This window comes from Anser brachyrhynchus (genome assembly GCF_964034855.1).
Source record: "Anser brachyrhynchus genome assembly, chromosome: 4".
NCBI lineage: Eukaryota > Metazoa > Chordata > Aves > Anseriformes > Anatidae > Anser > Anser brachyrhynchus.
In genome coordinates, this window is record NC_137698.1 from 2076532 (window position 1) to 2102508 (window position 25977).

Sequence of the window (25977 nt, forward strand, 5' to 3'; positions counted from 1 at the left end):
CCTCCCTCTGCTGTTTTGCAGGAGCATGGCATACCAACTGACATGGGGTACGCAGTGGCTCCGCACCACTCTGGGGTCTACCCAGTTCACATCCAGCTATATGAGGCCTGGAAGAAGGTCTGGCACATCCGAGTGACCAGCACAGAAGAATATCCACACCTGAAGCCTGCACGGTACAGACGGGGCTTCATCCACAATGGCATCATGGTACACTACATTTCCATGCTTCATAGCAATACTACTTTAAGTGACTCAAAAGTATGCTATTTTTACCAAATGCTTCAAGTTTTACAGCAATCATTAAAATTCTCTGTGATCGAGGACTTGTAAAGATGCCAAAAGAGTGCATTTGTTATGCAGCCAGTTTAAAAAAGTCACACAAACTCAGGCAACCGCATATGTAATCCTCAGAAACTAAGTGTATTTGTAGCCCAATCAACTATCAACCATCAACCAAAGTACAAATGCATATTTTTAAACTCATTAAACTGCTTAAGACCTATGTTTCAAGGTCTGGTTCATCTTTATGCATGAAAGGATTTGAAACCTACCACCTGGGAAGATGAACAGGTGGAAGTAATCTCCTCCAGGAAGCATGGCACTCCTCTGGGGCCAAGGTTTCTTCTAGGAGCTGCGCTCCTAAAGCTCCCAAGAACCAGCGACCAGACATGTGCCTGACTCTTCCGCACCCTGCGTTGGGGTGAGAAGAGAGAGGGCTCCTCACCTGCATACTTCACCTGCTCAAAGGGCAGGAAAATGTGCAGAATTATTTAACCCATCCTACCAGCCAGCGGCTTGGAGGAAAAACGTTAGGATGGACCTGATCGTGTGACTGAAATAGGTGACAGGAAACTGCAAAATTATATATGCATAAACAAAGTAAGAAATATTTGAAAGCCAGGTTCTGGGACCAAACAAAAGCCCCAGCTGATGCAAATATTGCCTGTGCATATGAAGTCTCATTTAGGGGATCAACATTTTGACAAAAGAAACATGTCTTAATCAAAAACAACAAGTTACTGCACAGAGTCCAATTACGATTGGAATAGACTCAAATTCAGCAATACATTTACTCTTATTAAAATGGTTTGCTGAATGCAGACTTTGTTGCTTTAACCGAATAGAAAAGAAAATTAAAAACAGTGACTGCAGGAAAACAAAAGGCCTTGCCCAGGTGAATTGTGTCTCTGCATATATTAGGCAGTATCTGTAAGCCTTAACATTTGTTGTCTACTTGCTGCACCAGAGCCTTTCAATTGTAACTGGCTAATAACGTAACTAAAACATCTAGTTTTCCAAGATCCGTTTATTTCCCCACATCTGCTAGCTTGCAGGTTTCTGACACACAGCCCCCTGATTGATGATGGGATGGAGACCTGACCTCAAGCTAGTCTCATGCAGGCACTCCACCAGTCCTGAACACGTTTCACAAGCAGGAATCAGGGCTTCACTCATTTTCACACAATATGTAGTATCATATGTAATGCTGGACTGAGGAAAATGTAAAGCCACAGCTCATTTGGGGACCATAGCCTTGAACAAATTCAGTTCAGTGTGTCAAGAACTTTAAGATTAATTGCCTGCGATAGTGAAGATGGCCAGGAAGCACTATTTATCCTTTAATAAACTAACCTCGCTAAGGGAAGAAGAGAGGTTTAGCTCTTTCTTCCTCTTCCAAATGCCAGGAAACAAGCCCTTAATTATTACTGGATGAGCTGGCTAAAGCAGCCTGCATGAAAGCTCAGAGCATGTGATGCAGCTTTGCAGCTGTGATCTGGAAATCACATCTGCAGGACTGCCTTTGCTTACAGTGAGAGCGTAGAAGGTGCACGAGAGGCCATAAACATGCCAGGTTACAGAGTGGGAAAGACTGCAGCTTTGTTCGAGTTGCTGGAGGGTTGACAGTGAACGTGCTGGGGTAAATTTGCAGAAATACATTAATATCACAATGGTGCTGTTGTTTTGTTCTCAGGTGCTCCCTCGACAGACCTGTGGCCTTTTCACTCACACTATTTTTTACAAGGAATATCCTGGGGGTCCTCAGGAGCTGGACAAAAGTATCCGAGGAGGTGAACTCTTTCTCACCATTCTCCTGAATCCAGTAGGTACCTTCTTTTGCAGTTTTTGGATGCATTGGGTAATAAGGAGGAGGGAGGGAGGAAGGGAAGGACACTAGTTTTCTTTGACCTTGTTTGGGAAATAAAAAAAAAAAAAAAACACGACCATTTACTCAGAAGTAACAAGCAGTTTAAGAGGAAGTAAGCAAAAACTGTCTTTTGCAAATTTCTGACTGCATGCAACAAGTTGCTGGAAAATGTATTCGTTTCATTTTCAAACTGTTTCCCACCCTGAGGCTGAGTCATTGTGAGAGGAAAGAGCACTGACATGTCTGACTGAGACTGAAAGAAAACAGTGACGGTAGAGAAAGCTGTGTCACCTTATTCTGCTTTCTTTCTCCCTGCTCCCCCAACTGTGGCTCTGCACACTCCTAATAGAGCTCGATGGAAACCCGAGGGCTCAGGGCTGATATAATTCCCTTACCACCAACTCTTAAAAATAGGTCTTGTGTAGCTAAATAATACCTCCAGGCAGTCTATAGCCTTCTAATGCCTATTCATCACCTAACAGTTACAGAAAAAAATGAAATGGGTTGAACGTTACTAATGAGGCAAGTGCATACAGGTAAGAAGTAAGAACGTCACAAAAAAGACTTGGAGAACAGCACCAGGAGCAGTGTTACCCAAGAACATTTGTTTTGTTCAGTGCTGCATTTCTTTTTCTCTGTCAAGAATACATGAACCATAACCTAATACATATGGATGTCAATGTATATGTGCACAGTCTATATAAGTATACATATACACACACATATGGTTTGATCAAGAGTGCCACAGGCTTTCTTAAGGATGATTTGCATAGCTATTGCTCAATTTGTCTCTCAATAAAGCAGCCTGAACCGTACCACACAAATATACACATGCACACACAGGTAAAACAACACAATGCAGGTAGGTACACAGGTGTGACTGTGATCTAACCAAGGATCAAGGAGGAAAGCTGCATGTCTGCAAATGCTGTATTTTGAAACGTCTCAGATCCCTTGCCTATAAACAACAGCTGGTGCCATTTGAGACAGTAGCCTAGAGGTGAGAGGATGAAGGATGAGAACAAAAACCATACCAATTATTTTTTGTTATTGTCCTTCTTTCCTCCTGTTCCACTCAAGGTATACTACTCACAAGATAAATGTCTTGTGTCTTGGTAGGTGGCCTAATTTTCAGTGGTTTCAAATTGCAGTACTCATTGACTTTGTAGAGTTAAAGAAACCTCACTTGAAACTAACTCTCAAATCCAGGTCACTTATTTAGAGACCTAAATATAGATTTTGGTATTCTATAATTAGATGCTTGTGTGTGAAAATTTTGGCTGGGGAGCTAAGTTGGCTGAGTCAAAGCAATTCAGTGGTCATAAAGAAATGGGACATTGATATCAGGATTTTTCCTATACCATACATGTGACAGCTAATTGGAGAATAAAAAACCTGTTCTTTGTCCTCTCTCCCTTTACCTCTGATGGGCTTTTCTCCCCATAGTTTCCTGAAGTGTAATTTGACTGATCACTGTCTTGAGATGCTGCTGGGATTTATCCTGAGCTTTATCATACTTTGATCATCATCTGCGCATCTTTCATTTATCTGAAGATTTCCCCAGACTTAGGCAGTTGAGCCCTCAGCAGCAAAGCGCTTCCTCTCTCCAAGAACAGGGATGCTCAGAGTATCCCCATTTCCTCAGTCAATCGCCCATTCCACATCCAAGTTTTTGAGTATGCTCAGGCCACCCTGACTTCTACAAAATCACCTCTTCCTTAATTTCAGGTATTTCTTTTTTTGCTGACAGCAAATAAGCAAGGAGCTACAAGCTCACAGTTGCTCATTACAAATTTCAGCCTTTGGATCTTTCAAAGCAATTGTTTCTAAATGTTCTTTCAAGAAACTGATTGACGCTGTGGAGAAGAGTAGCTGTTGAATTAGTCTAAGAATTTTACTAAATATTTACCCTACCCCTCATTTTTCCTACAGTTTAGCCGTCACGAAGTATTATTGGACTGGATGAAACAGATAGGCCTATCCCACCATTTTATCATGCTCTCCTCAATTTGTTATTCTGGGGTCCTCCAGAGCAGGACCAACCTCACAGGCGCTGGAGCATCTCCTTCCTCCTGTCAGGTTTCCCCCAGTTGGTCTACACCCAGAAAGGACCAAACCTATCCCCCTAGAGGGGTCCCTCAGGATGCATGGGCACACACAGTTCCCCACTTGTTACACTGCACATAAAACAGAAAACTTGAGAAAAGCAGTTCTACCCTCTGCCTATTACAGGTAGTGAAGTTTCAGAGGTGATGCAGCAGAGATGAGACTTCTCCTAGGAAGGCAGTATGCAATGGTAGGCAAAGCATTCCAGATTTAATCATGCATCAGTGACATTCATGACAGATTTAAACAGACTGTCTTCCAAAGAAAAGGTGGGGGAAAAGGTTTTCTTCGATTTTCTTCAGTACACGAGCTTATTTTGACCAAGCTATGTTCCAATAACTTTAGAGTGCAATATATATTATTGGGTGGCATTTGAAAAGAACAGCTTTATATCTATACTGTTAATGTTTGATTTTCCCCCCTATACTTTTATGATTTTCTATCTTTACCTCATCAAAACTGATATTTTACTGAGCCGAGCCACACAAGTGAAATACTGACATGCACTTCCCCAACTCTAAGGTAAGCATGAATCTGCTCCAATATAATGCTTATTCAGACAGGAAGAAATATAATTTAATCATGTGTGAGCTGAAGTAAGATATACCACAAAACCCCACCATCATTCAAGTCAGGTTGGTACACTACCCTATGAAATACGTGCTGACAACAGTACAAAAAAAAATTTAATAAATAAAAAAATTAAAAAATCCAGCCCTATCTCAGAAAGCTACTAGTGTGAGTAGGAAAAAAATCACCTATGTTCATGCACCCATCTTTTTTTAAATACCAAATCTGGACAGCACACGAACAAACGGGGAGGCCTGGCTTTCATTCAAAGTAAGAGAGAAAGAATACAGATCAGTATCATAAAATCTATAGTACCTTCTGAAAAGGATCAAGAGTGTCTATTCCAAACTCAGTTGAATAAAAAATACACGTTGAACGTGATGTGTTCTCCAAACCACTGACAGTACGTATCGGAGTAGCAGTGAGAGACTTCCCAGCGTATAGCCTAGAAGCTTATCACACGCCTATACTCATTAATAAGCTTTCTTAGCATTTGGATATCAAACTATGCATTTGTGGAGTTTACCAAGAGCAGTATGGTGTAAACCAACGTGTGCTATCCAAATGGGTTATAGAAAAAACAACTGTTTGAAATGCAAAGGCTTTATCAAAATCTTTTTTTTTTTTTTTACTTTATTTAATGATGTGCCTAATCTAGTTCATGAGTAGAAACCATTCCATAAAATAAAATCCTAACCAGAACACACTGCCCCCTACCACGTAAGCTGCTTTACGTATTGCTGTAGTTACCCTTCTTCAAGTTTTGCAAGGAAAGGAATTGTCTGTAGCACTGTTTATTTTTGCACTAGTGATGTTGGTTAACATTTTCTTTTACCCTTAAAACAACAGCCCAGACCTGGTGTGGAGGAGATTTGCAGAAACAGAGTAATTGCTGTAATTCTACTACCACTTGGTTCCCCAAGTCTCCTGCTTGCTGGGGCCTGGTCTCAACTGCGCGTGCAACTGCCACTGGCAGTGTTGTGAATTATGGGCACACAGAAAGGGGAGAGGGGAACCCCTCCTCACGAAGAACGCGCTTTTCAGCAGAATGAGGATACGATAAAACTCCTTTTCTGCTTCCTGAAATGAATGTGTGCATGTGCACTCTCATAGTATTGCCAGGCTACCGTGACAACTAAAGCTACATACCAGCTATAAGCATTATCACCATAAAATCATATTTGAAGCCAAGAATGGCCCTGGGTTAGAAAAGGCTTAACGCAGCTAGTTATCTGCCCAGTTCCGTGTGGAGGTGTCCACCTCTGTGGCCCGGTTTGAAAAGGACAGGAGGGAAAAAAAAAAAAAAAGACCTGGTTTCACAGAATCCTTTCTACAGTTACAGCAGACAATCCTTTTATTATTTTATGAGATGTCTTGATCAAGTAGGCTAGAAGTTACAAAAGGGTTTCTGAGCAAGTTTGCTTGTGGTTGTTGCATTTCTGTCTGGCTTTTGTTCCCTTCAGCAGTTTTTACATTATTATTTCTTGTAGATGAGCCTAACACAATAGTTGGGCAAAATTTCCAGGAGTTTTCCTCATAAAAATAAACAAATCCCGCTTATAAAAAACTGCTTATATACTTTTTAAACAAAGTTAAACTTGACCAGTGCAGTTCAATGACATTTTCCCAAAGCAGCTATTGTAGGGGCTCGAAGTGACAGAGCACACTTCTCTTCACGGTCAAAGCTCAGATATCTGCCGCTTTTTTCCAGAATTTTTGAGAGCTCCTATTTAATGCCTAGCTTCTTTCTGGATGACCTATCTTTGAATATAAAGTATCAAGCATGCACTGAAATATAGAGGAGGGCTGTATGGATTAACAGCAAATTATAACGAAGAGGCAACAGGATTGAAAATCCTGGAAACCTAATGACTGCTTCAGTGCTTTCAGATAACCTTGCTACCAAGTTCACTTTTGAGTCCTGGTGTCGCATGAGGCCTCCTTGCTCCTGGCTTCTCTTTTGGAGAGCCACGAAACCTCTTTCATTTTGCCTCATTAGACAGACCTGCAGGTGAAACTGTTGCTTGTAAGCAGACTAATAACACCAATAAATAAGAGCAAACAGCTGCAGTATGGTTTGACCCCTCTTTCCCTTCACAGCACCGGTTCATCACCTTCCCTGCTCCACCTTACTAACCCAGCAGCTGCCCCTCTGCACCAAGCAGTACCACATACATTACCTGAGAGTAAGAGCACAGAGGGCAAGAGCACAGCTGAAAACACTTCGTTTCATGCCCACAGCCATTCTGAGGCAAGGCTCCCAGAAGTGAAAAGCCATACTTTACTCTCCAGTTAACAGAATTATTACAGGTTTTCCACACTCGCTTTGAGACAGTCTTTTTCAGACTGTTTCAAATTTCAGAAATAATTGCGGTGCCTTGATTAAAATGAGCACACCACTACCTTTTGCAGTGGATTACAGTTATTTAGCTGTCTAAAAACAAGCTAAGTCAGCTATTTCTGGCCTCCTAGCTTACCGTGTCAGGGGCAAAGAAACAGAAACCTGAATGTGTGCGAACAAGTAGTGGTATAAGCTGTTCTGAAGAGAGACAGATGCACGATAAGGGGATGAATGAAGTTTAGCATGAATAGCAGCCCAAGCACAACAGAACCAAGTCAACATCAGCACCAGCTGCCAGGAGGACTGTCTGCTTTTCAACTGCTGGACCATCGGCCTAAAGTCTTCTTTGTATTGACATCCATACAGACAGGATAACACAGGGAAATCTCTTTCCTTAGGCTATTATAACATCCACTTATAATCTCATTCCCCCTAACAAGTGCAAGTAAGAACACTACTTAAATAATCAAGTTTTGATTAAATACTTTTTCAATTACTTTGAATACTGGAGCACATTTCAAAAATAATTAAATGCAGGATAGCAAATTAACTAAATAGGAATAATGCATCAGATGGGAAGATTTTATTTATAACTAAGCTGGAGTTCGATTGCAACTCCTTTGATTATAATAGTGAACAATAGCCTATGTAGATTGCAGCATGATTTCTTCTTTGACTGTATGTTCCGTATATATTTCACAGGAGATGTCACAAAGTGGCATTGGAAGGGGGATGGTGGGAGATAATTAAGTTTTTGTATGAGTTAAAGAACCTACAACTAAATCTTGAAACGGGCAAGAAAGAACTTTATATCTGCTTCCCTTTCCCAACATTAAAGCACCACCAACGAAGGTTACTGCACATTCTCTTTATTTCACTCCTGAAGTTTGACAAGCATGGGAATTACAGAAACCCTATCCATTACTCCAGATCCATCTAGCAATTTCAGCAAATGTATAACAAACGTATATTAAGCTCATATACCAAAAATGTTTGCACTTTTATAAAGAAATGCTACATAGATGGTTACATTAGAAAATGCCCAAGTGACATTGCATTAGGATAGTTTGTTGAGAGATTGTCAAAGGGATCTTCTGATGGATTTTTTTTTTTTAAATGGCTTCTACTGAATACTCTGTGGCTCAGAGATATATTTTCATTCTCTAATTTATGAATCCTAGAGATGAGTCACGTCTGGCAGAGATGATTTAGTGGTATGCAGAGGAGGGATAAATTCCACCAACACAGACAAATCAAACCAACTTTCCTTTGAGTTTTAATGAGGGTTACAAGAATCCCAGCCAGACCTTTCCAGGACCCAGCTAATGCGGAAGGCTGCTCGAGTCTAGAGTTTGGGGTACTTATTCTTTGCATAAACACTTCAAAGCAAGGCTCATTAAAGTTAGTGGAAAAAGTCTAAGTGAACAGACTGGGTTTGAAATAAACCTAAATAGGGCTACTCTTTCAAAAGGTTTCCATCTTGCTCCTCTCTGAACAGTTTTGTTCATTTGGAGGCTCAGAACAATAACAAGGAGCTTCAAATATATTTACAAATAAGAAATGCACATACAGTTTGGGATGGAAAATGAGACATTACTGTGGCTGTTGGAGTTTCCCTGTACCATTTCGTACAAGAAATGCAATGAAATATTCAAACAGAATATTTTTTCTCCCTTGCCAGACCAAAGCTAGCAGTTCAATCAGTGTTATGTTATTATTTCCAATGTTACTTACTTTGTGGTTTGACAGCAACATCAAAAATCAGTTATTCACAAACTTTTAATTAGGACAGGAGTGCAGCATCAGCATTTCCATGCCAGTAATGAAAAAACAGCAAAACCACCCCAATCAATAGAAATAAGCAAGGGAGAAGAAAAAGAAAGAGGCAATTACAACATCAATTGGTCAAAAAGAAATTTTACAAAACTGCTTTCGTACCTAATCTCATTTTGATAGCAAAATTAAAACATCTCAGTACTAAGAATTAAAATTCTTGTCACTGTGCTGTGACAGCACGTCTGTATTAACTGCAGACAAATCATGGAACAAAGAAGTACACTGCTACTCAGGACATCTTTAAATGCCAGTCACAGAAGTGTTACCCACCCCAGCCCATTCCTGCACAGACTGGCAGTTTTCTTCCCAGAAATGAAAGCTCTGGCAGCTCATTTCTAGTCTCTTTCCCCTTGTCTCTTGCAAATTTTTCCAGTGGGAACCAAAGGCCTCAGGAGGGTGCACGACACACAGAGGATTTGCAGCCAGCGTTAAAGGGCAAAAAGCAAGCACAGCATCCCAAGTCAAAGAGCATCAGAACCATTAGGAAGTGTTTGTTTCAGCCCACTAATTCTGGGTTTTCTTTAAAGCACTAGGTGAGAGGAATACCGTGGCTTTAACATCTGAATCTAACACTAACCAGCTACTTCAATATGACAGAAAATTATCTGGTCTCACGTTCTGAGCAGCGTCGAAGCAACCTGATCCCTTGTGAAAAAAAATTAAGTTTACTGCAGGTGTACAGCATTCCACAGCTTCAACAGGAAAAAACAAAGTTAATTGGTTTTGTGGTGTATTTTTTTGGTGGTAGTGGCTGTGTTTTGGGGGGGAGGGACATTTTTTAAACCATTTTGAACAAACTGTGACATTTCATTTCCTCTCTTCCTAAATCTTGCCAGTTCCTTAGAACCATCTTGAAGTGCTTTGAGGTGCTTTCAAAGCATTTTTTTTAAATGTATGCTTCATTGCTTTATGTAATTATAAAAAAAAAAAAAAAAAAGAAAAGAAAATGTAAGGGAGATTTTATTTCCGAGTGTTCAACATTTCAGTCATTTTCAGCCAGCATTTCTTTTTATTCTACTTCTCATTATTTACTGTTTAATTCCCCCTTAGAATAAGTTTCTCCCTTCCCAGTATATACTCATAAAATCCCCCTTCCTCCTTTGTTACCGGCACTGCACCACACTGCTTTTCTGTCTTTTTTAAAATCACTTCCCTTCAAATGTTAACTGTGTGTGCACTTCTCTCTTTGACGTCCTTGGTACAGAGAGAAGACAAGTTAACTGGTGTTAAATTCAACCTGCATTAGGGTACCTTGTTTGGAAAGAGAGCTTTACTATGAAATCTGTGATGTGCTAGTTGAAGCGATACATTTCTAAGGCACATTTACAGTCATTTCTATCATCTGCTAACACGAACAAACGCAGAGTACGAGATGCAGTGATCAAATGACATGAACAGCGCAAACCTGCTTTGCTCCAAAATGTAAACCACGAAAATATGTAATTAAAAAACTTCATAACATCCACTTCCCAAACCAGAATACTTTCAGCCCCAAAAAGCAGGTTTCTCACAAAACAATTTAAGGAATTCCATTGGAGTTTAAATTTAAGCAGGTTTTTCCACATCCAAATGTCAGCCTCAAAACTAAGTGGGTTCAGTCCGTGTTCTCTGACCATTGCCCTTCATTCAGTCTCCTGAGAAATGCTCTGACATATTTAAAGCACGCTCTTACAAATTGTTCTATATATCACAACTGCAGTATCCACAAGGTCTTCCAGTATCTGTTTTCTAGTTCATCTCCTTTACTCCCCTGCTTCACAGACAATAAAGAACAGTCATAAACATTTAACAGCCAAGATAAGCTAATAAATACAGCCCTAAATATTATCACCATTACAAACAAGAGCAAGAGAGTCATTTCTCCTAAAAAATCTCTTTAAACCGGAGAGCTTTTTATTAAGCCAGCAAGAAGCAGCACAAAAGGCACCTCAGTCAAACACCAAAGCAAGAATAAGTGTCTCGGGCTTTGAGAAGACCCAGCAAGACCCACTTGCTCAATTGAGTGGTCAGTTAATTGGATTTACTTGCCAGTAATTATTTGTTGACCTCAAAAAGCTGATGGATAACCCCTAATACTGCCACCCCCTTTACTGCAGCATCCTTCCTAACTTCTGCTTAGTTATAGCCCTGTTTCAGGTCCATAGCCACTATCTCCATCTGAGAGGCACTGTCAAGCCAACTCTGAAACAGAAGAAATAGTTGCAGATCTTGTTGTATGCAAGGACAAAGATTCTCAAAAAGTATGACTCAATGTCTGCACATATGGCTACATTCAAGAAGCAGAAAAGCTTGCAGAAAACGAAACAGAAAACGGGACCCCACCATCTCAAGGCTTTCCTATCTCTGCCTGGTCATGGCTGAATGCAATGAAATAAGATTTTCCGTAGCCTGAACCGGGAATGTCAGATATCCCTCAAAGAGAGGTAGTTAAATCAAAGTTAAATCTGCACCAAGGAGCAGACTGATCCTTATATCCAGTGTCTTAGTCCACAAGATACTTCTCTTTTTCTATTCTTCCTCACCTTTTTTCCCCTATTACAGAGGTGAACTTGGCTGGGCTAACTCTTCTTTTTGCTTGTTATTGCAAGGTATTTTAATTCAGTCTTTGGCCATCTCCTTTCCAAAGCTCCGCCATAAAAAATTTGCATAGGCCATTCCTGCATTCCCTATTTATATATATGTATAAACATTTTACATATGTATATACACACACACTTTAATCTAGATTTACATCCGTATCACCACAGAGTACCCAGAGACACAAGCATACCCTGCACAAAATGCTTTTGTCCTAAAAAAAAAAATCAACAAAATAAGACATATCTGCAACTGACAGACTAAGCCATTTTTAATGTTGAAAAAAATAAAAGTAGTAGAAAAAGGAAAATGTGAAAGTTTTAACACTTAAGATTCTCTTCCTATCTCAATCAAACATCCCTAAGAAGCTTCATCCTGAGATGAAATGTAGTCATTCAAGATGATTAGCTTCTTCCATGGAAATTTGGTTGTCAAGAGTGAAATCAGACCTGTGATTGAAAGGTAACTTTGAACTCAACTCAGGAGAAGCTGCAGACGCACCCTAGATAAGGTATATTATTATTCTAACTTTGCCTCTTTGCAGTGTGCGATCTTGTTTTGTTCAAATTCTTTGTGTCATGGGATGCTTTTAATTTTGAAGGCCACTTAAATGCATTTACATTTTTAAACTCATTGTAACTAAAGGGTTATTGTTCATTTCCAGTCTGTTAGATCTAGATTCTACATGTCCCACATGTACCATACTTAGAACATTTTGTTCTTGTTTCCTACTCTCATCACAAAACAGATGAGAATCACACGTTATTGTTTCAGAATATTAAAAGTAAATGCAGAGAGGGGTTCATTCATACCTTCCACAAGAGATCTGGGAATGTTATTATGAAACATTTTGAGTGTTAATATTTTTTTCTTTTTATTTGCTTTGTTTCTTTGAGCATAGCTGCAGAAAGAGTAAAATAAAATAACCTTGGGCTTTGTAGGAAATGCACTGCAGTCCAAAAGTAATTCGTAATGCAGTTCTAATAAGGGCCCTGTGAATAGAGGACCTCAGCATGTTTCAGGAACAGAAGAAAGAAAATCCCCACCACCACAAAAATGCCAATACTTACTGAGTCATTATTAGCAGGCTACTGCATATAATGACAGGTGTGTCCCTCTCCAACATGAGAAGAGTTACATTAATTCTACCACAGAAAAAGGGAGCTTTATTATTAACCAGATATGCCAGAATTTCTTTTAATGGTCTCAATTGTATCAAACCAAATTAAAAAAAAATAAAAATAGCTGGTCCTTATTCTTCTTTGTATAGAGGCCCACTGTCCTGCTTGGGCAATGTAAGGAACCATTTTACCACATGTATGTGGTCGATAGAGTGAAGCACAAGAGTGACCAGACACTTGTCCTTGTACAGAGGACCGCGAGGTTCCTGTCCCATGGGCATCTCAGCTGGAGCTGTCTGTACAGGCAGCGTAATTGCAGTCAGCAACTTTTGCCTGAGGAAGTGGGCAGTATCTCTTTTTTATTCAGAAAAACGCTCGTTTCCTATGCACATTCAGCATCGTAAACATATCCTGTTTTCCTCCTGCCACAGCTTGTGTTGAGGTTCAATACAACCAACATACATTTGTACTGAAAGAGAGCAAGCTACAAAAATGCCTGTATCTACCCTACAGTCACCCCTTCTCCAAAAGGTATTTTCTTCTGTAACTAGTAGCCCAGTAGGCACTAATAACACAATAGATACATAATAAACAAACATAAAAGTTTAAGCCACTTTTATCATCCAACTCTTGGTTTATGATTACATCCACTTCAACCTTGCTCAGGCTTTTAAATCTATTTTCCCCTTTATAAGTGTTTCTTTCTTCCTTCATCCCACACTGCCACACCAGCTGCAAAGAGCTGGTGTAGGAAAATATTATCCCATGGAAACTCAAGCCTTCAGCAGCATATTTAGAAACTAATTAGCTTAAAACTCAGAGCACGAAGAAAATGTTTCTAGGATAACACATGATCTTTCTTTTTCTTCTTTCTTTCATGACATTTTCCTTCTCTATGGAAGTTGATACTCCACACCATACGTTTTGGTACTTTATCAGAATTACTTCCCAGCAAGCTAGGTGATGGCAGAAATAGTAATAAATGACTGTGTGTCAACAACAGGGTTATTGGGCAAAAAGAAAAAGAATCTGTTGCCTTCAAGCGCACACCATATGATAATTTATTAAAGTGTCAGGAGCAAACCTTTAAGGTAAGAATGAGCTGACTCAGAATTCTCTGATTATTGAAAATGAATCCTTAATAGAAGTAAATGGACAAGAACAAAATTTCCTTGCTGTGTTTGCCATTCAAAATTAATTGGAAAGTGGCTGATTTGAGAATATTATATCCTCTAGTGAACTGAAAATGCTGTATTTTTTTCCTCTGAAACCAAGAGTGGAGAATTAAATTAACTCTGAGGTTTGTTTGCTCAGGGTAGGCCACCAAAATGGATTAATTAATCATCATTTATGAATACTCTGTAACACAGAGCAGTCAGCTCTTCATAAAACTGCAAGAATAGCAACATGACAGCAGAAGAGTTATAAAAACAAATGATAAATTTCCTGCATCTCCAATCCATATCAACACGCCTGGCATTTCTCTCTTTGCTGTTTGAAAGAAAGTATCCTGGTGAAAACACTTACTCAGTGTTTATAAGAGGCCTCAGTTTAAATGGGATGATTTATAGTTGCTCCACAACCGTGCGCTACTCAGAGTCCTGGGCAGTAATTTTTTTTGCTCAGAGATTTTTGCTTTCCTCTACCTGGAGACTATGATGTGCCTCATTAATGATAATAGAGTAATTCCTTCATTCAAAACACAATTTGGAGAAAATCTTATTTAAACATCTACTAAAAGAACTGCCAGAGAAAGAGTCATATTTATGGACATTTAATCAAATTAGTGATAACTTTAGCTGTTATTTGCCATTAGCAGATACACAAGCATATTCCTCCCAAAGTTCAGCTGGCTCAGAGGATTATGTTTTAACTCATTGGTTGGAAAGGTAAACAGAAAAACATCTGAAAATCCAGATTAAAAAAAGAAAAAAAGTACTGTCACTAGGTCAAGCTACTGAACTTACTGAAGTCCTGCTGTATCTAATAGGGCTAATTGCATCTTTGCCACTGTATTGAATTGTGATCTGGGAAATAGTGAGCTTCCTTCCTCGGGTGCTAAAACTGCCACGTGCCAAACATACAGGTAATGCATTACGCACCTGCAGTGCCCATGCACATGCCTTTTTTTTTTTTTCTGAAGGCAGTCCATCTACCAACCTTAAAAATATCCACAGTTACTCAAGAAGTAGTTTCATTCTGCCTAGAAACATCCACCCCTAGAAACTGTCAGAGTAGTCAGGGGACATCTCCAGGGCACAGGATGACAAAATTTAACCCCAGGTCATTGCGGATGAGATAAATTTGAAGGAGCATGCCCAGATGACACATAGGGCATATGTGGAGAGATCAGAGTCAAGCATGTGCATTGGCCTGTGCACACCGCTTGGCTCAAATGCAATGTTCATAAATATTTATTACCACTGTTATTAGTTACTTGGCAGCCTGGCCACTGCTGGCTCCCCTCGCTGAATGGCATCCAGTTATTTACACAGATTCCTGAGTGGCAGAATCTCCTCTTCTTATCCAGGAATCATAACCACGCAGGTGTTACATGGGTAGAGCAAACACGCTCAATTATATACCATATCCTTTGGGATCTACATAACTGAGGTTTCACATTGCTTAAAACATAAGCGTTGCATTTAGATTTCCTCGAAGTAATGAAAGAGCCGTTTATTTCCATTAAAAAGTCAAACAGGAATAAATTTTCTGACTATTTTCCACTCACACAAGTAAGAGGCCCCCTAGGATATTTTGGAAATTCTAGAAAAATAATTAGTTTTGTTGCAAAGATATTAAATCTGCACTAAAACATGATCCCTCTTGGATTGTAATGTCCACAAGCTACTAAAATATGTCATTATTTAATTAGGTATCAGACATTTAAGAACAACCATATGCAAATAGAGGGCAAAGCTAACCCTTTTCTAGAAATAAGTCTAAGCAGTGGGAAATATGGTAAGGTTAGAAGAAAAAGCCTAATGGCTGGTCCCTGGGCTAGGTGATGCTCATGGCTTCAGTCTGAGCACTGCAGTATCATCCGTATATATGGGTCACGCTATGCACAAGTGTTCAAAGTTGATCCAAGTATATGCATCCATATCAAACTCACCACTTAATGTGGGTTTTAATCTCTCTCAATAGACCTCGCCTGGGTGTCCATTGTACTCTATAGCTCTGCTTCATGTTGCAGAGCAGAATTTATGACATAAGGCTACGTGTAGTTCTTTCACCTAGGCTATGCAAGTTAGGAAACAAAAGCACAGACTTCAGGTACACAAGGAGACCATAGACCAGGATGAGGGACTGCCCACCCTACCTCCCTATTCCACGGGGTTAGGTAGGGCTGCCCCCACCACCTGCCTAACCAGCTCTTTGCTGAGGCTTCTGAAGGCTAATCAAGGTACTATCAGTTGACAGCAATCAGTTTCATCAGCTGAAACAGTCAACCCTCACATGCCAGGCTTTCCTCCATCCACAGCCCACGTCAGACTACTCTGCTCCACAAAAAACGGTATTGACCCATGGCCTCTTTCCCCTTCCCTTATAGCATAACTAATTACAATTATTCTGCATTTTTAACCATGTTGTGGTAAATACAAGGCTTGTAAGAGCACTATGTAGGTATTGTAGAGGACCTTGGACTAGCCCAGTGTGGTCATTCACCTGCTGAATCAAACCAGACCTTCTGTTGTGACAGCGGTAATATCAGGACAGTGTATGTAGCATCAATAACAGTAAGGAAGAGCTATTATTACTCCAGTGCAGTAATAGGGAGAACTTCACAAGTTGCTGTAGATAAAGCCAGTCAGAGCACAATATAGCTTGGTACCCTAAACTGTTGCCAAAGAATATTCAAATTAATTGGCACAAAATAATTGAAGCTATACTGATTTTGATCTGCAAAGGATTATAGCTAAGAAGGTTGACAACCTCAACCAGCATTATGCAGTTGCTTGATAGAAGTTAACAAAGAGCACGCACTGTACACAGTCAAGGAAATGCATTACTGAGAGCTACCTCCTTATACAAACTCTTTGATCATCGTTGAAATCTGAAGACTAAAACAATGCGAGCCTTCTCAGAGCTGCTTCTTTAATGATACTTTCATTTTCTTTCAGAAAGTTTGTGTACAGATCTGACTTGAGACAATAGTACACAAATCCTTTTCCATCTGGTCTGTTTTTGTAATTTGAAGTTGTGTTTATTCTTGAGCCTAAACTGAATAGATTTTTTTTTTTCTGAGAGGGAAAGTTTAAGTATTTTCAATGAGAACACAAATACCAACAAAACAAATCCCTATATCATGACTTTCACATAAAAATGTGGTTTGTTTTTGTTTTTGTTTTTAAATAACAGGATTGAATTGCTCTAGATTTTGCAAAGACCTCACAGGGCCCACAGGTGCAACTTATAGCATGGTGTTTGTGCAGAATCCATTGAGCTTTGCCCACAATTAGATGTACTGCTGATCACTTATACAAGTGTGCTGAATGAACGGACATAAAAAATCCATTTTTTATGGATTCCATTTTTTTAATGCAGCTTTACACTGATAGCATAAAGTCAAAAGCAGCTTTTTCTTTTTTCAGGCTGTGAGTGTACACCCTTAAAAGTAGTAAAAAGACAATTACAGGACTTACAAAAAAATCTAATTAATGGAGTGGGACCACCTAGTTTTCTTCATCAAGGACCAGAGGCATCAGGCATATCAAAGATGTATATAACATGGGAAATTGTTGCTATATTGAAATGTTGTCATGATTAACCTTTAAGAAGTGAGACTTGGATAGATATTAGAAAAAAATAAGAAAGAATAATAGCAACTTTATTCACACAGGGAACAACACACAGGAGTTTTCTGTCAATAATAAAGAATTTATATATAATCATACCCACTAAATAATAGAAAAGTAGAAAGCTTTCCCAGGTAAAAGACAATTTTGCTTTTTGAGTAAAGAATGTTAGAATAAGAGACACACTACAGCATTAGTATCGTTCTCTCAAAGCCATGTAACACCACTGATCAACAATGGCTTCCCCTCGCAGCACTGGGAGCACTTTGGGTGGAATACAACCACTGTAAAGTGTATATACATAGGAAGTAATGCCATTCAACATTTTTGTTTCCCCTTCAATCAAAGTCAAAAATGTTTCTTCCCAAACATTGCTTTTGCTGCTTTCTTTAGAAATATCATATTTGGAAAATATATTTGATTATCCTGTCAAAAATGCTAGAATATAAAAAGATGTGCAGAGTGGGAAGAGTAAAAGTAAAAAAGGTGATTTTCAGGCATATAGATGACTTTACTTAGTAGCAGGAGGGTCATGAATATGAATAGTGCTGAATTATAGAGAAACAATTTGTCGTTATTAAAATCAGTGCTTTGTCAACACAAAAATCTCAGCTCTAGCTTCCTTTTTGTGCTACTGCACAAACAGCTGCATTAAGGGCCCAAGCATTCTGGGATTCATTATCAGTGAATGGGGCTCTGGCTCATAAGGTACAAGAAAAGTCTGCAATTCATAATAGGAGGCTGTCAGGATGTGAAATACATTGAACACTTGAAATTGAACGAGGTATTTCTGTGGTCAGCCTAGCATAGAGCTACTTGGTATTAGTAAATGGACACTTGACAGTTTTGCATTTCTCAGCCATGACATGCCATTTACACATTCAGAAATACAACATGCTGCCATCTAGATCCAATTATGAGAGTTTGCTCTTGGAGCAACTGTAGAGCATTTTCCAAGCGCAATGAAAAAAGAAGAGCAAAATTCATTTTTTCTGGGAAATATTCATGTAAGAGGAACAGAAGAGCAGTAAATATGCTACCAACTTTCTACAATAATGGGATGCTTGCACCATACATTTCCCAACATGTGCAACGTTGAACTATAACCCTTGTTTATTTTACATGAATTCACTCCTTCCTTCTCACTAAATTTCATTTAAGAGGTGCAGAAGCAAGAGAAAAGGCTGTTAAACTAAGAGCAAAACAAGTTCCTCTTAGAGGAGGGAGGATACATGTGTGAGACCTGCCTCTGTGCCTGGGCTTGCTAGCAAAGGGGCAGTGCAGGGGGATGACCTGGAGGAAGGGACTAGGATTGCTTCTGCTTTTTTTCAAACAGGTGAGATAGGATGAGGTAGAGCACATTATTTATAAATAACTTTTGTCATCGACTTTCCCTGCAACCAGGAGATTGATGGCTAGGCACAGTTTCAAATATCAATGTGAAGGTATCAGCCAGTATTTGATTCCCACTACGCTATACCAGGGAGGTTGGTGGAGTACACTTCAGCTGGACGCTGGAGCACTAACAGCCCTTTTCCCAGGAATTTCTGTTCTAGTACACAGGCGCGTTATTTGCAAGCAGAAACCAGAAGCTTTGTGATAATTTCATAATTTTTAATTAGCTAAGATAGCAATGATATTGTCAGCTATGGAACACAAGGCTTCTGGGATACACACAGGAAGCAACCGTATTTAATATCAGTTCCTATACAAATAACATAGCTGCACATTTCAGTCATGCTGGAGGGATTTACACTAGCTGAGGGTGGAATTTACCCGCAGTCTCCTAAAGATACAGCTTTGAAGTGAAGCACCAGACATTCCTGCACTCAAAGTTGCATGTGAACAAAATCCTGTAGTAAACAAATGCAAGCACACAGAGGATGAAGCTCCAAAAGCAGTAGGGCCCTGTTTTAGGAAGTCAGTTCACTTTGATACTCAGTATATTTGTGTTCCTGATGTCACATGCGCAAAGGAATTGAAGCCCCTGAAAATGTAGCTAATGGGATTTTCACAGCTACCTGGCTGCTGGTAGCATGATGTGGATCACCCAGCCAGGCTAAAAATCCCACTAGAGTTCAGCTTGTTTTTTGCCAAATTTTCTTTAAAACTATGTCTACGCTTCAGGTTCTACAGTGGTCTACAGTTCTCTGGGATGATCCTCCCAAAAAGGCAAATATAAATTGCTGGTTTAGAGTAGACTAGCATCCTAGTGCCCTCTAGAGACAGGCAGGCAACCTTTGCCCAAAAAACTGCTGGTAGGAAAGCAGGACAAAGATGTGAGCTCTGCAGTAGTTTCCCAATGAGATACTGATTTTTTTCTGGCACTGCAATAACACAGAGTCACAACCAAGGAGCTTGGAGACAAGTCTGAGCACAAGCTGAGGTGACAGAATTGTGTAGTCAAAGCTGTACAGTTACCAATATATCTGAGGTCGTATCTACAGTTGTAGAAACACAAATTCCCATGTCCAAGTACACTGTAGTAAACAGACCTTCCTCTGATATTTTAGGAGATGGCACTTAGCTACACAGTGCTTAGCAAAAGCACATTGTTAATGGAGAGTTAAAAGGTACAATTTCTAGATCTAATCATCATCATACCCTGCGATATAAACTGGAAGATTTTACCCAGCAATTCAAATACATAACACAATATTACTGTGAGCATGCATATTGGTAAGACTTCATTAGCTTTACAAAATGTTTCTATTGGGTTATTTGACAACTGTTCTCATTCTCATTCTGCATATTACTAAACAAAGTAACTGTTAAAATTAACAAAAAAATCAGTCTATGCATGTTAATCAGGTATGTTATAACATAGTTGTGACTCCTTTTAGTTAGTTATTTTACATTTACATAGATACATAAGGAAGCACCAGATTTTTACAGGTAACAGGAGCCCCCTCCCACTCCGCCTGCTTATCCTCATTTCTTTAACATACCATGCCAGCACCTCCCATCAGCCAGACACCAAGGGGCCCCAGGATTATCCACTACACGTTTCTAGACCTGACCCTGCCAGAGCGCCCTGGTGTAGCAGGAGAAGGCCCAGGGAAGCCTGCTGCAGGGAAGGATGCTTGGCATCACCCACCAGTGGCTGGTGTTGGGTGAGCCGCTAAGGAAAGCCTTGCCTGCCAAATCCAGCTGTGCATGAAGCCCCCAGCCCCCTTTCACTAGCCCCAGAAGTTTGCACCCTGCATTAATTACCCTCTGCTTGGGGGTGTTGTCTTTTTAATTAGCCTGGCAAGCTCTCAAAGGGAAGAAAAATGGGTCATCATCTGACTGTGCTCTGAAATACAGCAGGAGCTGCCTGTTCCCTGCCGGAGCAGCCGCCCCAGCCCTGCTGCCTGGGGAGCTGCTGACGGCTTCTCTGCTCCGGAGGAGCTGTTTGCATACTCAGCTGTCTTGGGTCACAACGGTTCAGGTTTGTTAATAACACACTAACCAAATATTATGACTTACAAGCAGAGAAGCTGGTAAATATACAGATGTAGGATGTAGCTTCTTTTGGATCCTGTCAGATGGAGATGTAAAAAATCCTTTCCCCTCTGTCCATCCAACCTAATGGAAAAAAGTATGATTTACCTACCAGAATGGCATATTACCGGAACAACTGGTCTGAGAAATTCAGGACCACTGTTGTCCTCTCACCTCTTTGTTGTAGAGAAGATAAAAGCTACAGACAATTGTGCACCTACTTGAAATGTTAACAGAGTAGGCAAAAGAAACAAGGAGAAAAAAAGGCTGTTACAATAGTAAAATTGGAATTTCCAGCTGGTGGGCTACATCTCTCCATTCATTCCCATTTTATATAGGTATAAATAAGATGCTCCTGGAAGTGCTGAATGGCTCACCCCACACAGGGTACCAACCCCACTACGGTATCCTATGGCCACTGGTGCAACACATGCTGTGCCAGCTCCAGCCACTCTGATGGGGCCACCTGGTCCTGCACTAGTTTGAACAGTTGCAGTGCTGAGCAACAAAAAGCAGGATTAAAGATTGAATATTTTGCATAAACACATTTACATAAATATACATAGGGCAGTTCGTGCCAATGACTTCAGCCCTTAAAGATCTGTTGCTCTTCGGGGAGAGGACTTCATGTTAACTCATCTTCCTAAATGAGGAACAGGCTTAAGAAGAGAAATCCCATTGACTTTACAATGCTGACTCCAGGTATTTGTCACTAGATGGGTAAAATCCCTTTATACAGAGAAGTCTACCCATTCAAATTGAACCTAACAGCAATTCCCTTCTTCAGAGGAGACAGTGCTTGCCTTTCTGTCCAGCAGATATGGAGGTGAATCAAAGGTTATCTGGTTTCCTTTTCCTAATCTTTCATTAGCACGCTGATTAATTCTCTGCAAATGACACCATCCCTTCATGCCTCAGTTTTGTCACCACCAAAATGTAAGTCTCCAAATTTCCCTTTTCTATACTAGTCTTTGAAAGCCATAGCTTTCAGCTAAAAAAGCTGTAGACGTTTCTTATCTGCATACAATAAAATGGGGGATTAAGAAAATAAAATGAATGTTTCTGTAACAAAAGGACCTGACAAAAGAGGAGGCAAAGTGATTTTGAGAAAAAATGTATTATAGAGTATGAGAGAGAAGCAGCAAGTGAGATCAGGATCAGAGGGTGAATGGCAGAAAGAAAAAAGCAAAAAGTTTCCTGCCTACACCTTCAGCATTCTCTCCCCTTTAGGCCTCAAAATATTATTGATCAGTTACAGAGGGAGAAAGGAATTGCCAAAGCTAATGAGATACTGCATCCGTACGAACTGCAGCACTGTCTGAACACTGCTCTCCTACAAAGTGTCTGTGTTCTAGCTCCTTGGTAAGGCAACATAACCAGCAAAGTGATTCACAACCAACCCTGTTTCACATATCTCTTTGACTATAGACTGTATACTAATAGTAAGGGATTGTATTCAGCAACTCTGCACATTTATTAGCACACATTGCTTATACTAGTTTAACCCTAAGAGCAATGCAGTGCAGCCAGGGCCCTTTCTGTAGCCTCAGGAATCTGAAGCCATTGATTGCCTTTGCACTGCTGCACAAGCAGCGTCCTGCCTCCCTCCTAAAAGCATTACCCCACCTTGACAAAGCGCTGGCTGCTAGTTATTGTCAGGGTGTGCTGTATCTTGCTTTTTTGTCACGGGAAGTATAGAAACATGGTCTTCTCTCTTTTGTTCCCCAATCTTGCTTGCAGCGCTACAGGAAGGGACATTCATTGGTTTTCAGTGGTTTCCTCACTCCTGCCCATTAGGCTGATTCCCTTCTGTGTTGATCAAAACAGCACAGCAAAGCAGTGCAGCCGTGTTGTGCATCATAGGGCCAGCCCCAAGGCATGCAGCAACATTATGCTTGCTCAGCACATTTCTAGGCTATATATTGAAGCATCAGCAGGAAAACAGACTTGTGTCCATCCATGCTCTAAACATGAACAGTTAAAACCCATCAAGTCTTTTCTCTCAAAAGATTTGGAGGCAGATGGCAAAGAATTAGACATAGCTTTATCAGTGTATAAAACATCACATTTGCTTTCTTCACTTTAAACAAGATCAAAGGAGCAAAAGAAGTTGAGAGCTAAGATCCTTTGACTCTATAAAGAGCGATCAACTGGGTCTTCTGGACTGGAGAGAAGCCTAATGAAACTCTTGAAATAAACTGATATCTATCCCCAATAAGTACATTTTTACATAAAAAGTCTTGCCCAAATTCACGTGTAAATAAGCAAAAAGAGCAAGTAGATTTATGTGCCTATGTCATTTGCTGCAATAATATTAAATTGCTACAATAATGTTGTCATTGACAGGTGCTTTGGTACTTAACAAAAAATGGAAAACACTTAGAGACAAGATGATCTTCTCTATCAACATTTCCTACAAGTGTTTTCCTTCTCATCATTTCTAAATAGTTTGTAGGAAGCACTTAACACATTTTTAGGATCTGGGCTCTAAATCTGAAAGGGTTTGCATGCATTCTTGGAGGGGAGACATATTCAAAAAAGGCCAGTAGACTGGAAACCCAAATAAAAGAAGAAAACTACCTTGTTTATAAGCTTCTTGGGTACAACATATGGACATGCATAAAGTCTTAAACAATTTTAATGTTCACTTTTGTTAAACTTTTTCACTCGTAAAATGCATAGGCACTGAAATCCACCAAGTAAGGCAGATGAAAAAAAAATAATCTTGTACAGTTGCCAATCTTTGCTCAAAGGAGGCTCAGAACAGAATACAAGTGAAGAATAAATTACCTTGTGTGGAATAAAATAGGCACAGTGCAAACTTGCCGCAGATGGGCCATAAGGGACAATTTCTCCTAAGCTCCATCCATCTTCACCTTATAGAAGTACTAAAAGCCTCATAAATAATCTAACAAACTAATGGACATGTTTTTAAACATTGTGGGCTGACGCTTAAAGAAGCGCCAGGGTAGCAGAACAAGATGGTGAAAGTGGAAAGCTTGTGGCTTTTTGTCGTGTGGTTATTCTGAAAAGTAGAACAGCACGGTGAAGGGTGAGCTTAACTTTCAGGTGGTACCAGCGGTTTGTTTCAGAAAGCTCTTAGCATCAGGAGGACCATGCACATAGATTACTGGTAACAGCCCTCCTGAGAGGCACCTGGGCACTTGGCAGCCATTTTAAGGCGGACAACCCTAGTTTTGGGGCCTACCACCTCCCAGCAGTTCAGCTGCTGGGGTGCCCAGCTGCCACCCTGCTGAGACACACAATTCCAGGATAAACTCAGAGACCTGGGTGCCAATACAACCCATACACTTCGGCATCTCCAGCATGCCTAGTTTATGCTTCAGACCTCAAAAAAAAAAACAAAAAACCGCAGCCTAAAAACCCTTGACCCTGCCTAGGTCATGTACAAGACGCTACTCAAACTACTCCCAGCTTCACTCCAGACAGAGACAAAAAGTTCACTGACCTGAGCACCCTGAGTCTGCTGACAAGCAAAACCCCCCGCTGCCACCCTGGAAGGCGGCTGGAATCTTCTCTCCTGCACTTTATAAGCTCACACCCGCTACCAACAGCCCTCAGCTATGCTGTCAGTTCCCCTTCCTGATCATGCAAGAGGAGACTCACCTGGCCATAGATGTCCAGCTGTAAAGCAAGCACTTTACTTGTGAAACAGGAGTCCTCACTGCTGATGACTAACCTCTTCATATTCAGGTGCTTCAGAACCTAAAAACTCCAAAAGAGGCAACCCCGCATCCCTGCCTGCACTTGCATCCTGGCTAGGTTATGCGGGTAACCTAAGGTGTTTAGCAGGCTGGCTATTTCTCATGCTAGTCTTCAGCCACCAAAGTCTCCCAAGGTTTTACATACCAGCTCCCTAACCTAAATAAGGCACAAAAAAGCTAGGAGATGGAGCACTGAGCCTATGTTCCTCTTCTGAGTCAAGTCCAACCTGAAGTCAAATGGAGGCATGTCTGTTGTCTTGCAAGAGTACACATGAGCTGGCTATACAAAACGAGAACATAAAACCTGAACATGAGGGGAATCTGACCTTTCACAGGGTAACACCTGTTGTTCAACGTTGTTACTTCTCATCATTAGGGGTCTGGCTCAGGCCACGTTTTGCTCTCAGGCTTCAGGAGTTCCACGAAAGGGCATTTCCATAAAAGTCATCCATAAATACATCCTATATGGAGGTAGTTTAAACTTCATGTGAAGGAGGACTTCACGTGTAAGGACAGTGAAGACACTGCGCTTGTATAGATTCTTCATCTGTCCTATGAAATTCGCAGCTGCAGCAGCTGCACAACACTTTGGGAAAAGTGAAACTCTTATGGACTCTGGATGCATTACCAAGAGTGATCACTGAATGCAGAAAGCCAGTACCAAAAGCGATCACTGAACGCACAAGGCTTTATTTCACTTTTCCCAAAATTCCTGCATTGAGGTACAATGGCAAAATCCTAAATTTCACTGTATTCTGGAGTTTGCTGTAATTGTCATTGTAATTTGTTTTTTACTTCACATTAAAGACTCCTTGAAGCATGGTGTTGTTAAGAAGCTCACTGCCTGACATGCCTTTTTTTTAATTGCTGTAGTCACATTAGTTAGTACTTACTTTCTGTGATCTTCTGGATATTATTGATTGTCAGCTACAGAGCTGTTGCTGGAAATATATGTATATATATATATACTTTAGTTATCACTATGATGTGATATCTCCATAACAGTGTAACTAAATTCCACTTTCACTATGCATCCTCTCTGAGGCCAATGCACTGATCAAAACAGACAAATAACAATGCCCTGTTTTACAGCATCTGCAGAAAGCTAAATAATGACAACCTACAGGTAAAACAGACCTTTGCAGTGCTGAAACTGAGTTTGATCACCTTGTCTAAAGAAAATACTGAGAAATATCTTCTGCACATTATTCTTACAAATTCGTCTCTTTATCCCTCGGAAATAAATGATGAGATCTACAAAGCAGCAGATATA

At 40.2% G+C, this 25977-nt stretch overlaps 2 protein-coding genes across 9 annotated transcripts in view; one reads left to right on the top strand and one right to left on the bottom strand.

Moving 5' to 3' along the window:
• Positions 1–25977, top strand: part of LOC308194816 (bifunctional heparan sulfate N-deacetylase/N-sulfotransferase 4) — a 164473-nt gene that overhangs the window by 118448 nt on the left and 20048 nt on the right. For all 8 annotated transcript variants that reach the window (XM_080591231.1, XM_080591234.1, XM_080591229.1 and 5 more), the window contains 2 exons: positions 22–207; positions 1973–2101. In XM_080591231.1, coding sequence (XP_080447357.1) covers positions 22–207; positions 1973–2101 — 315 coding nt within the window. The remainder of the gene's footprint in view (positions 1–21; positions 208–1972; positions 2102–25977) is intronic.
• Positions 1–25977, bottom strand: part of LOC308194826 (uncharacterized protein) — an 82908-nt gene that overhangs the window by 7370 nt on the left and 49561 nt on the right. The window contains exon 3 of the transcript XR_013950899.1: positions 20965–21063. The gene's annotated coding sequence lies outside the window, so the exon portion shown is untranslated. The remainder of the gene's footprint in view (positions 1–20964; positions 21064–25977) is intronic.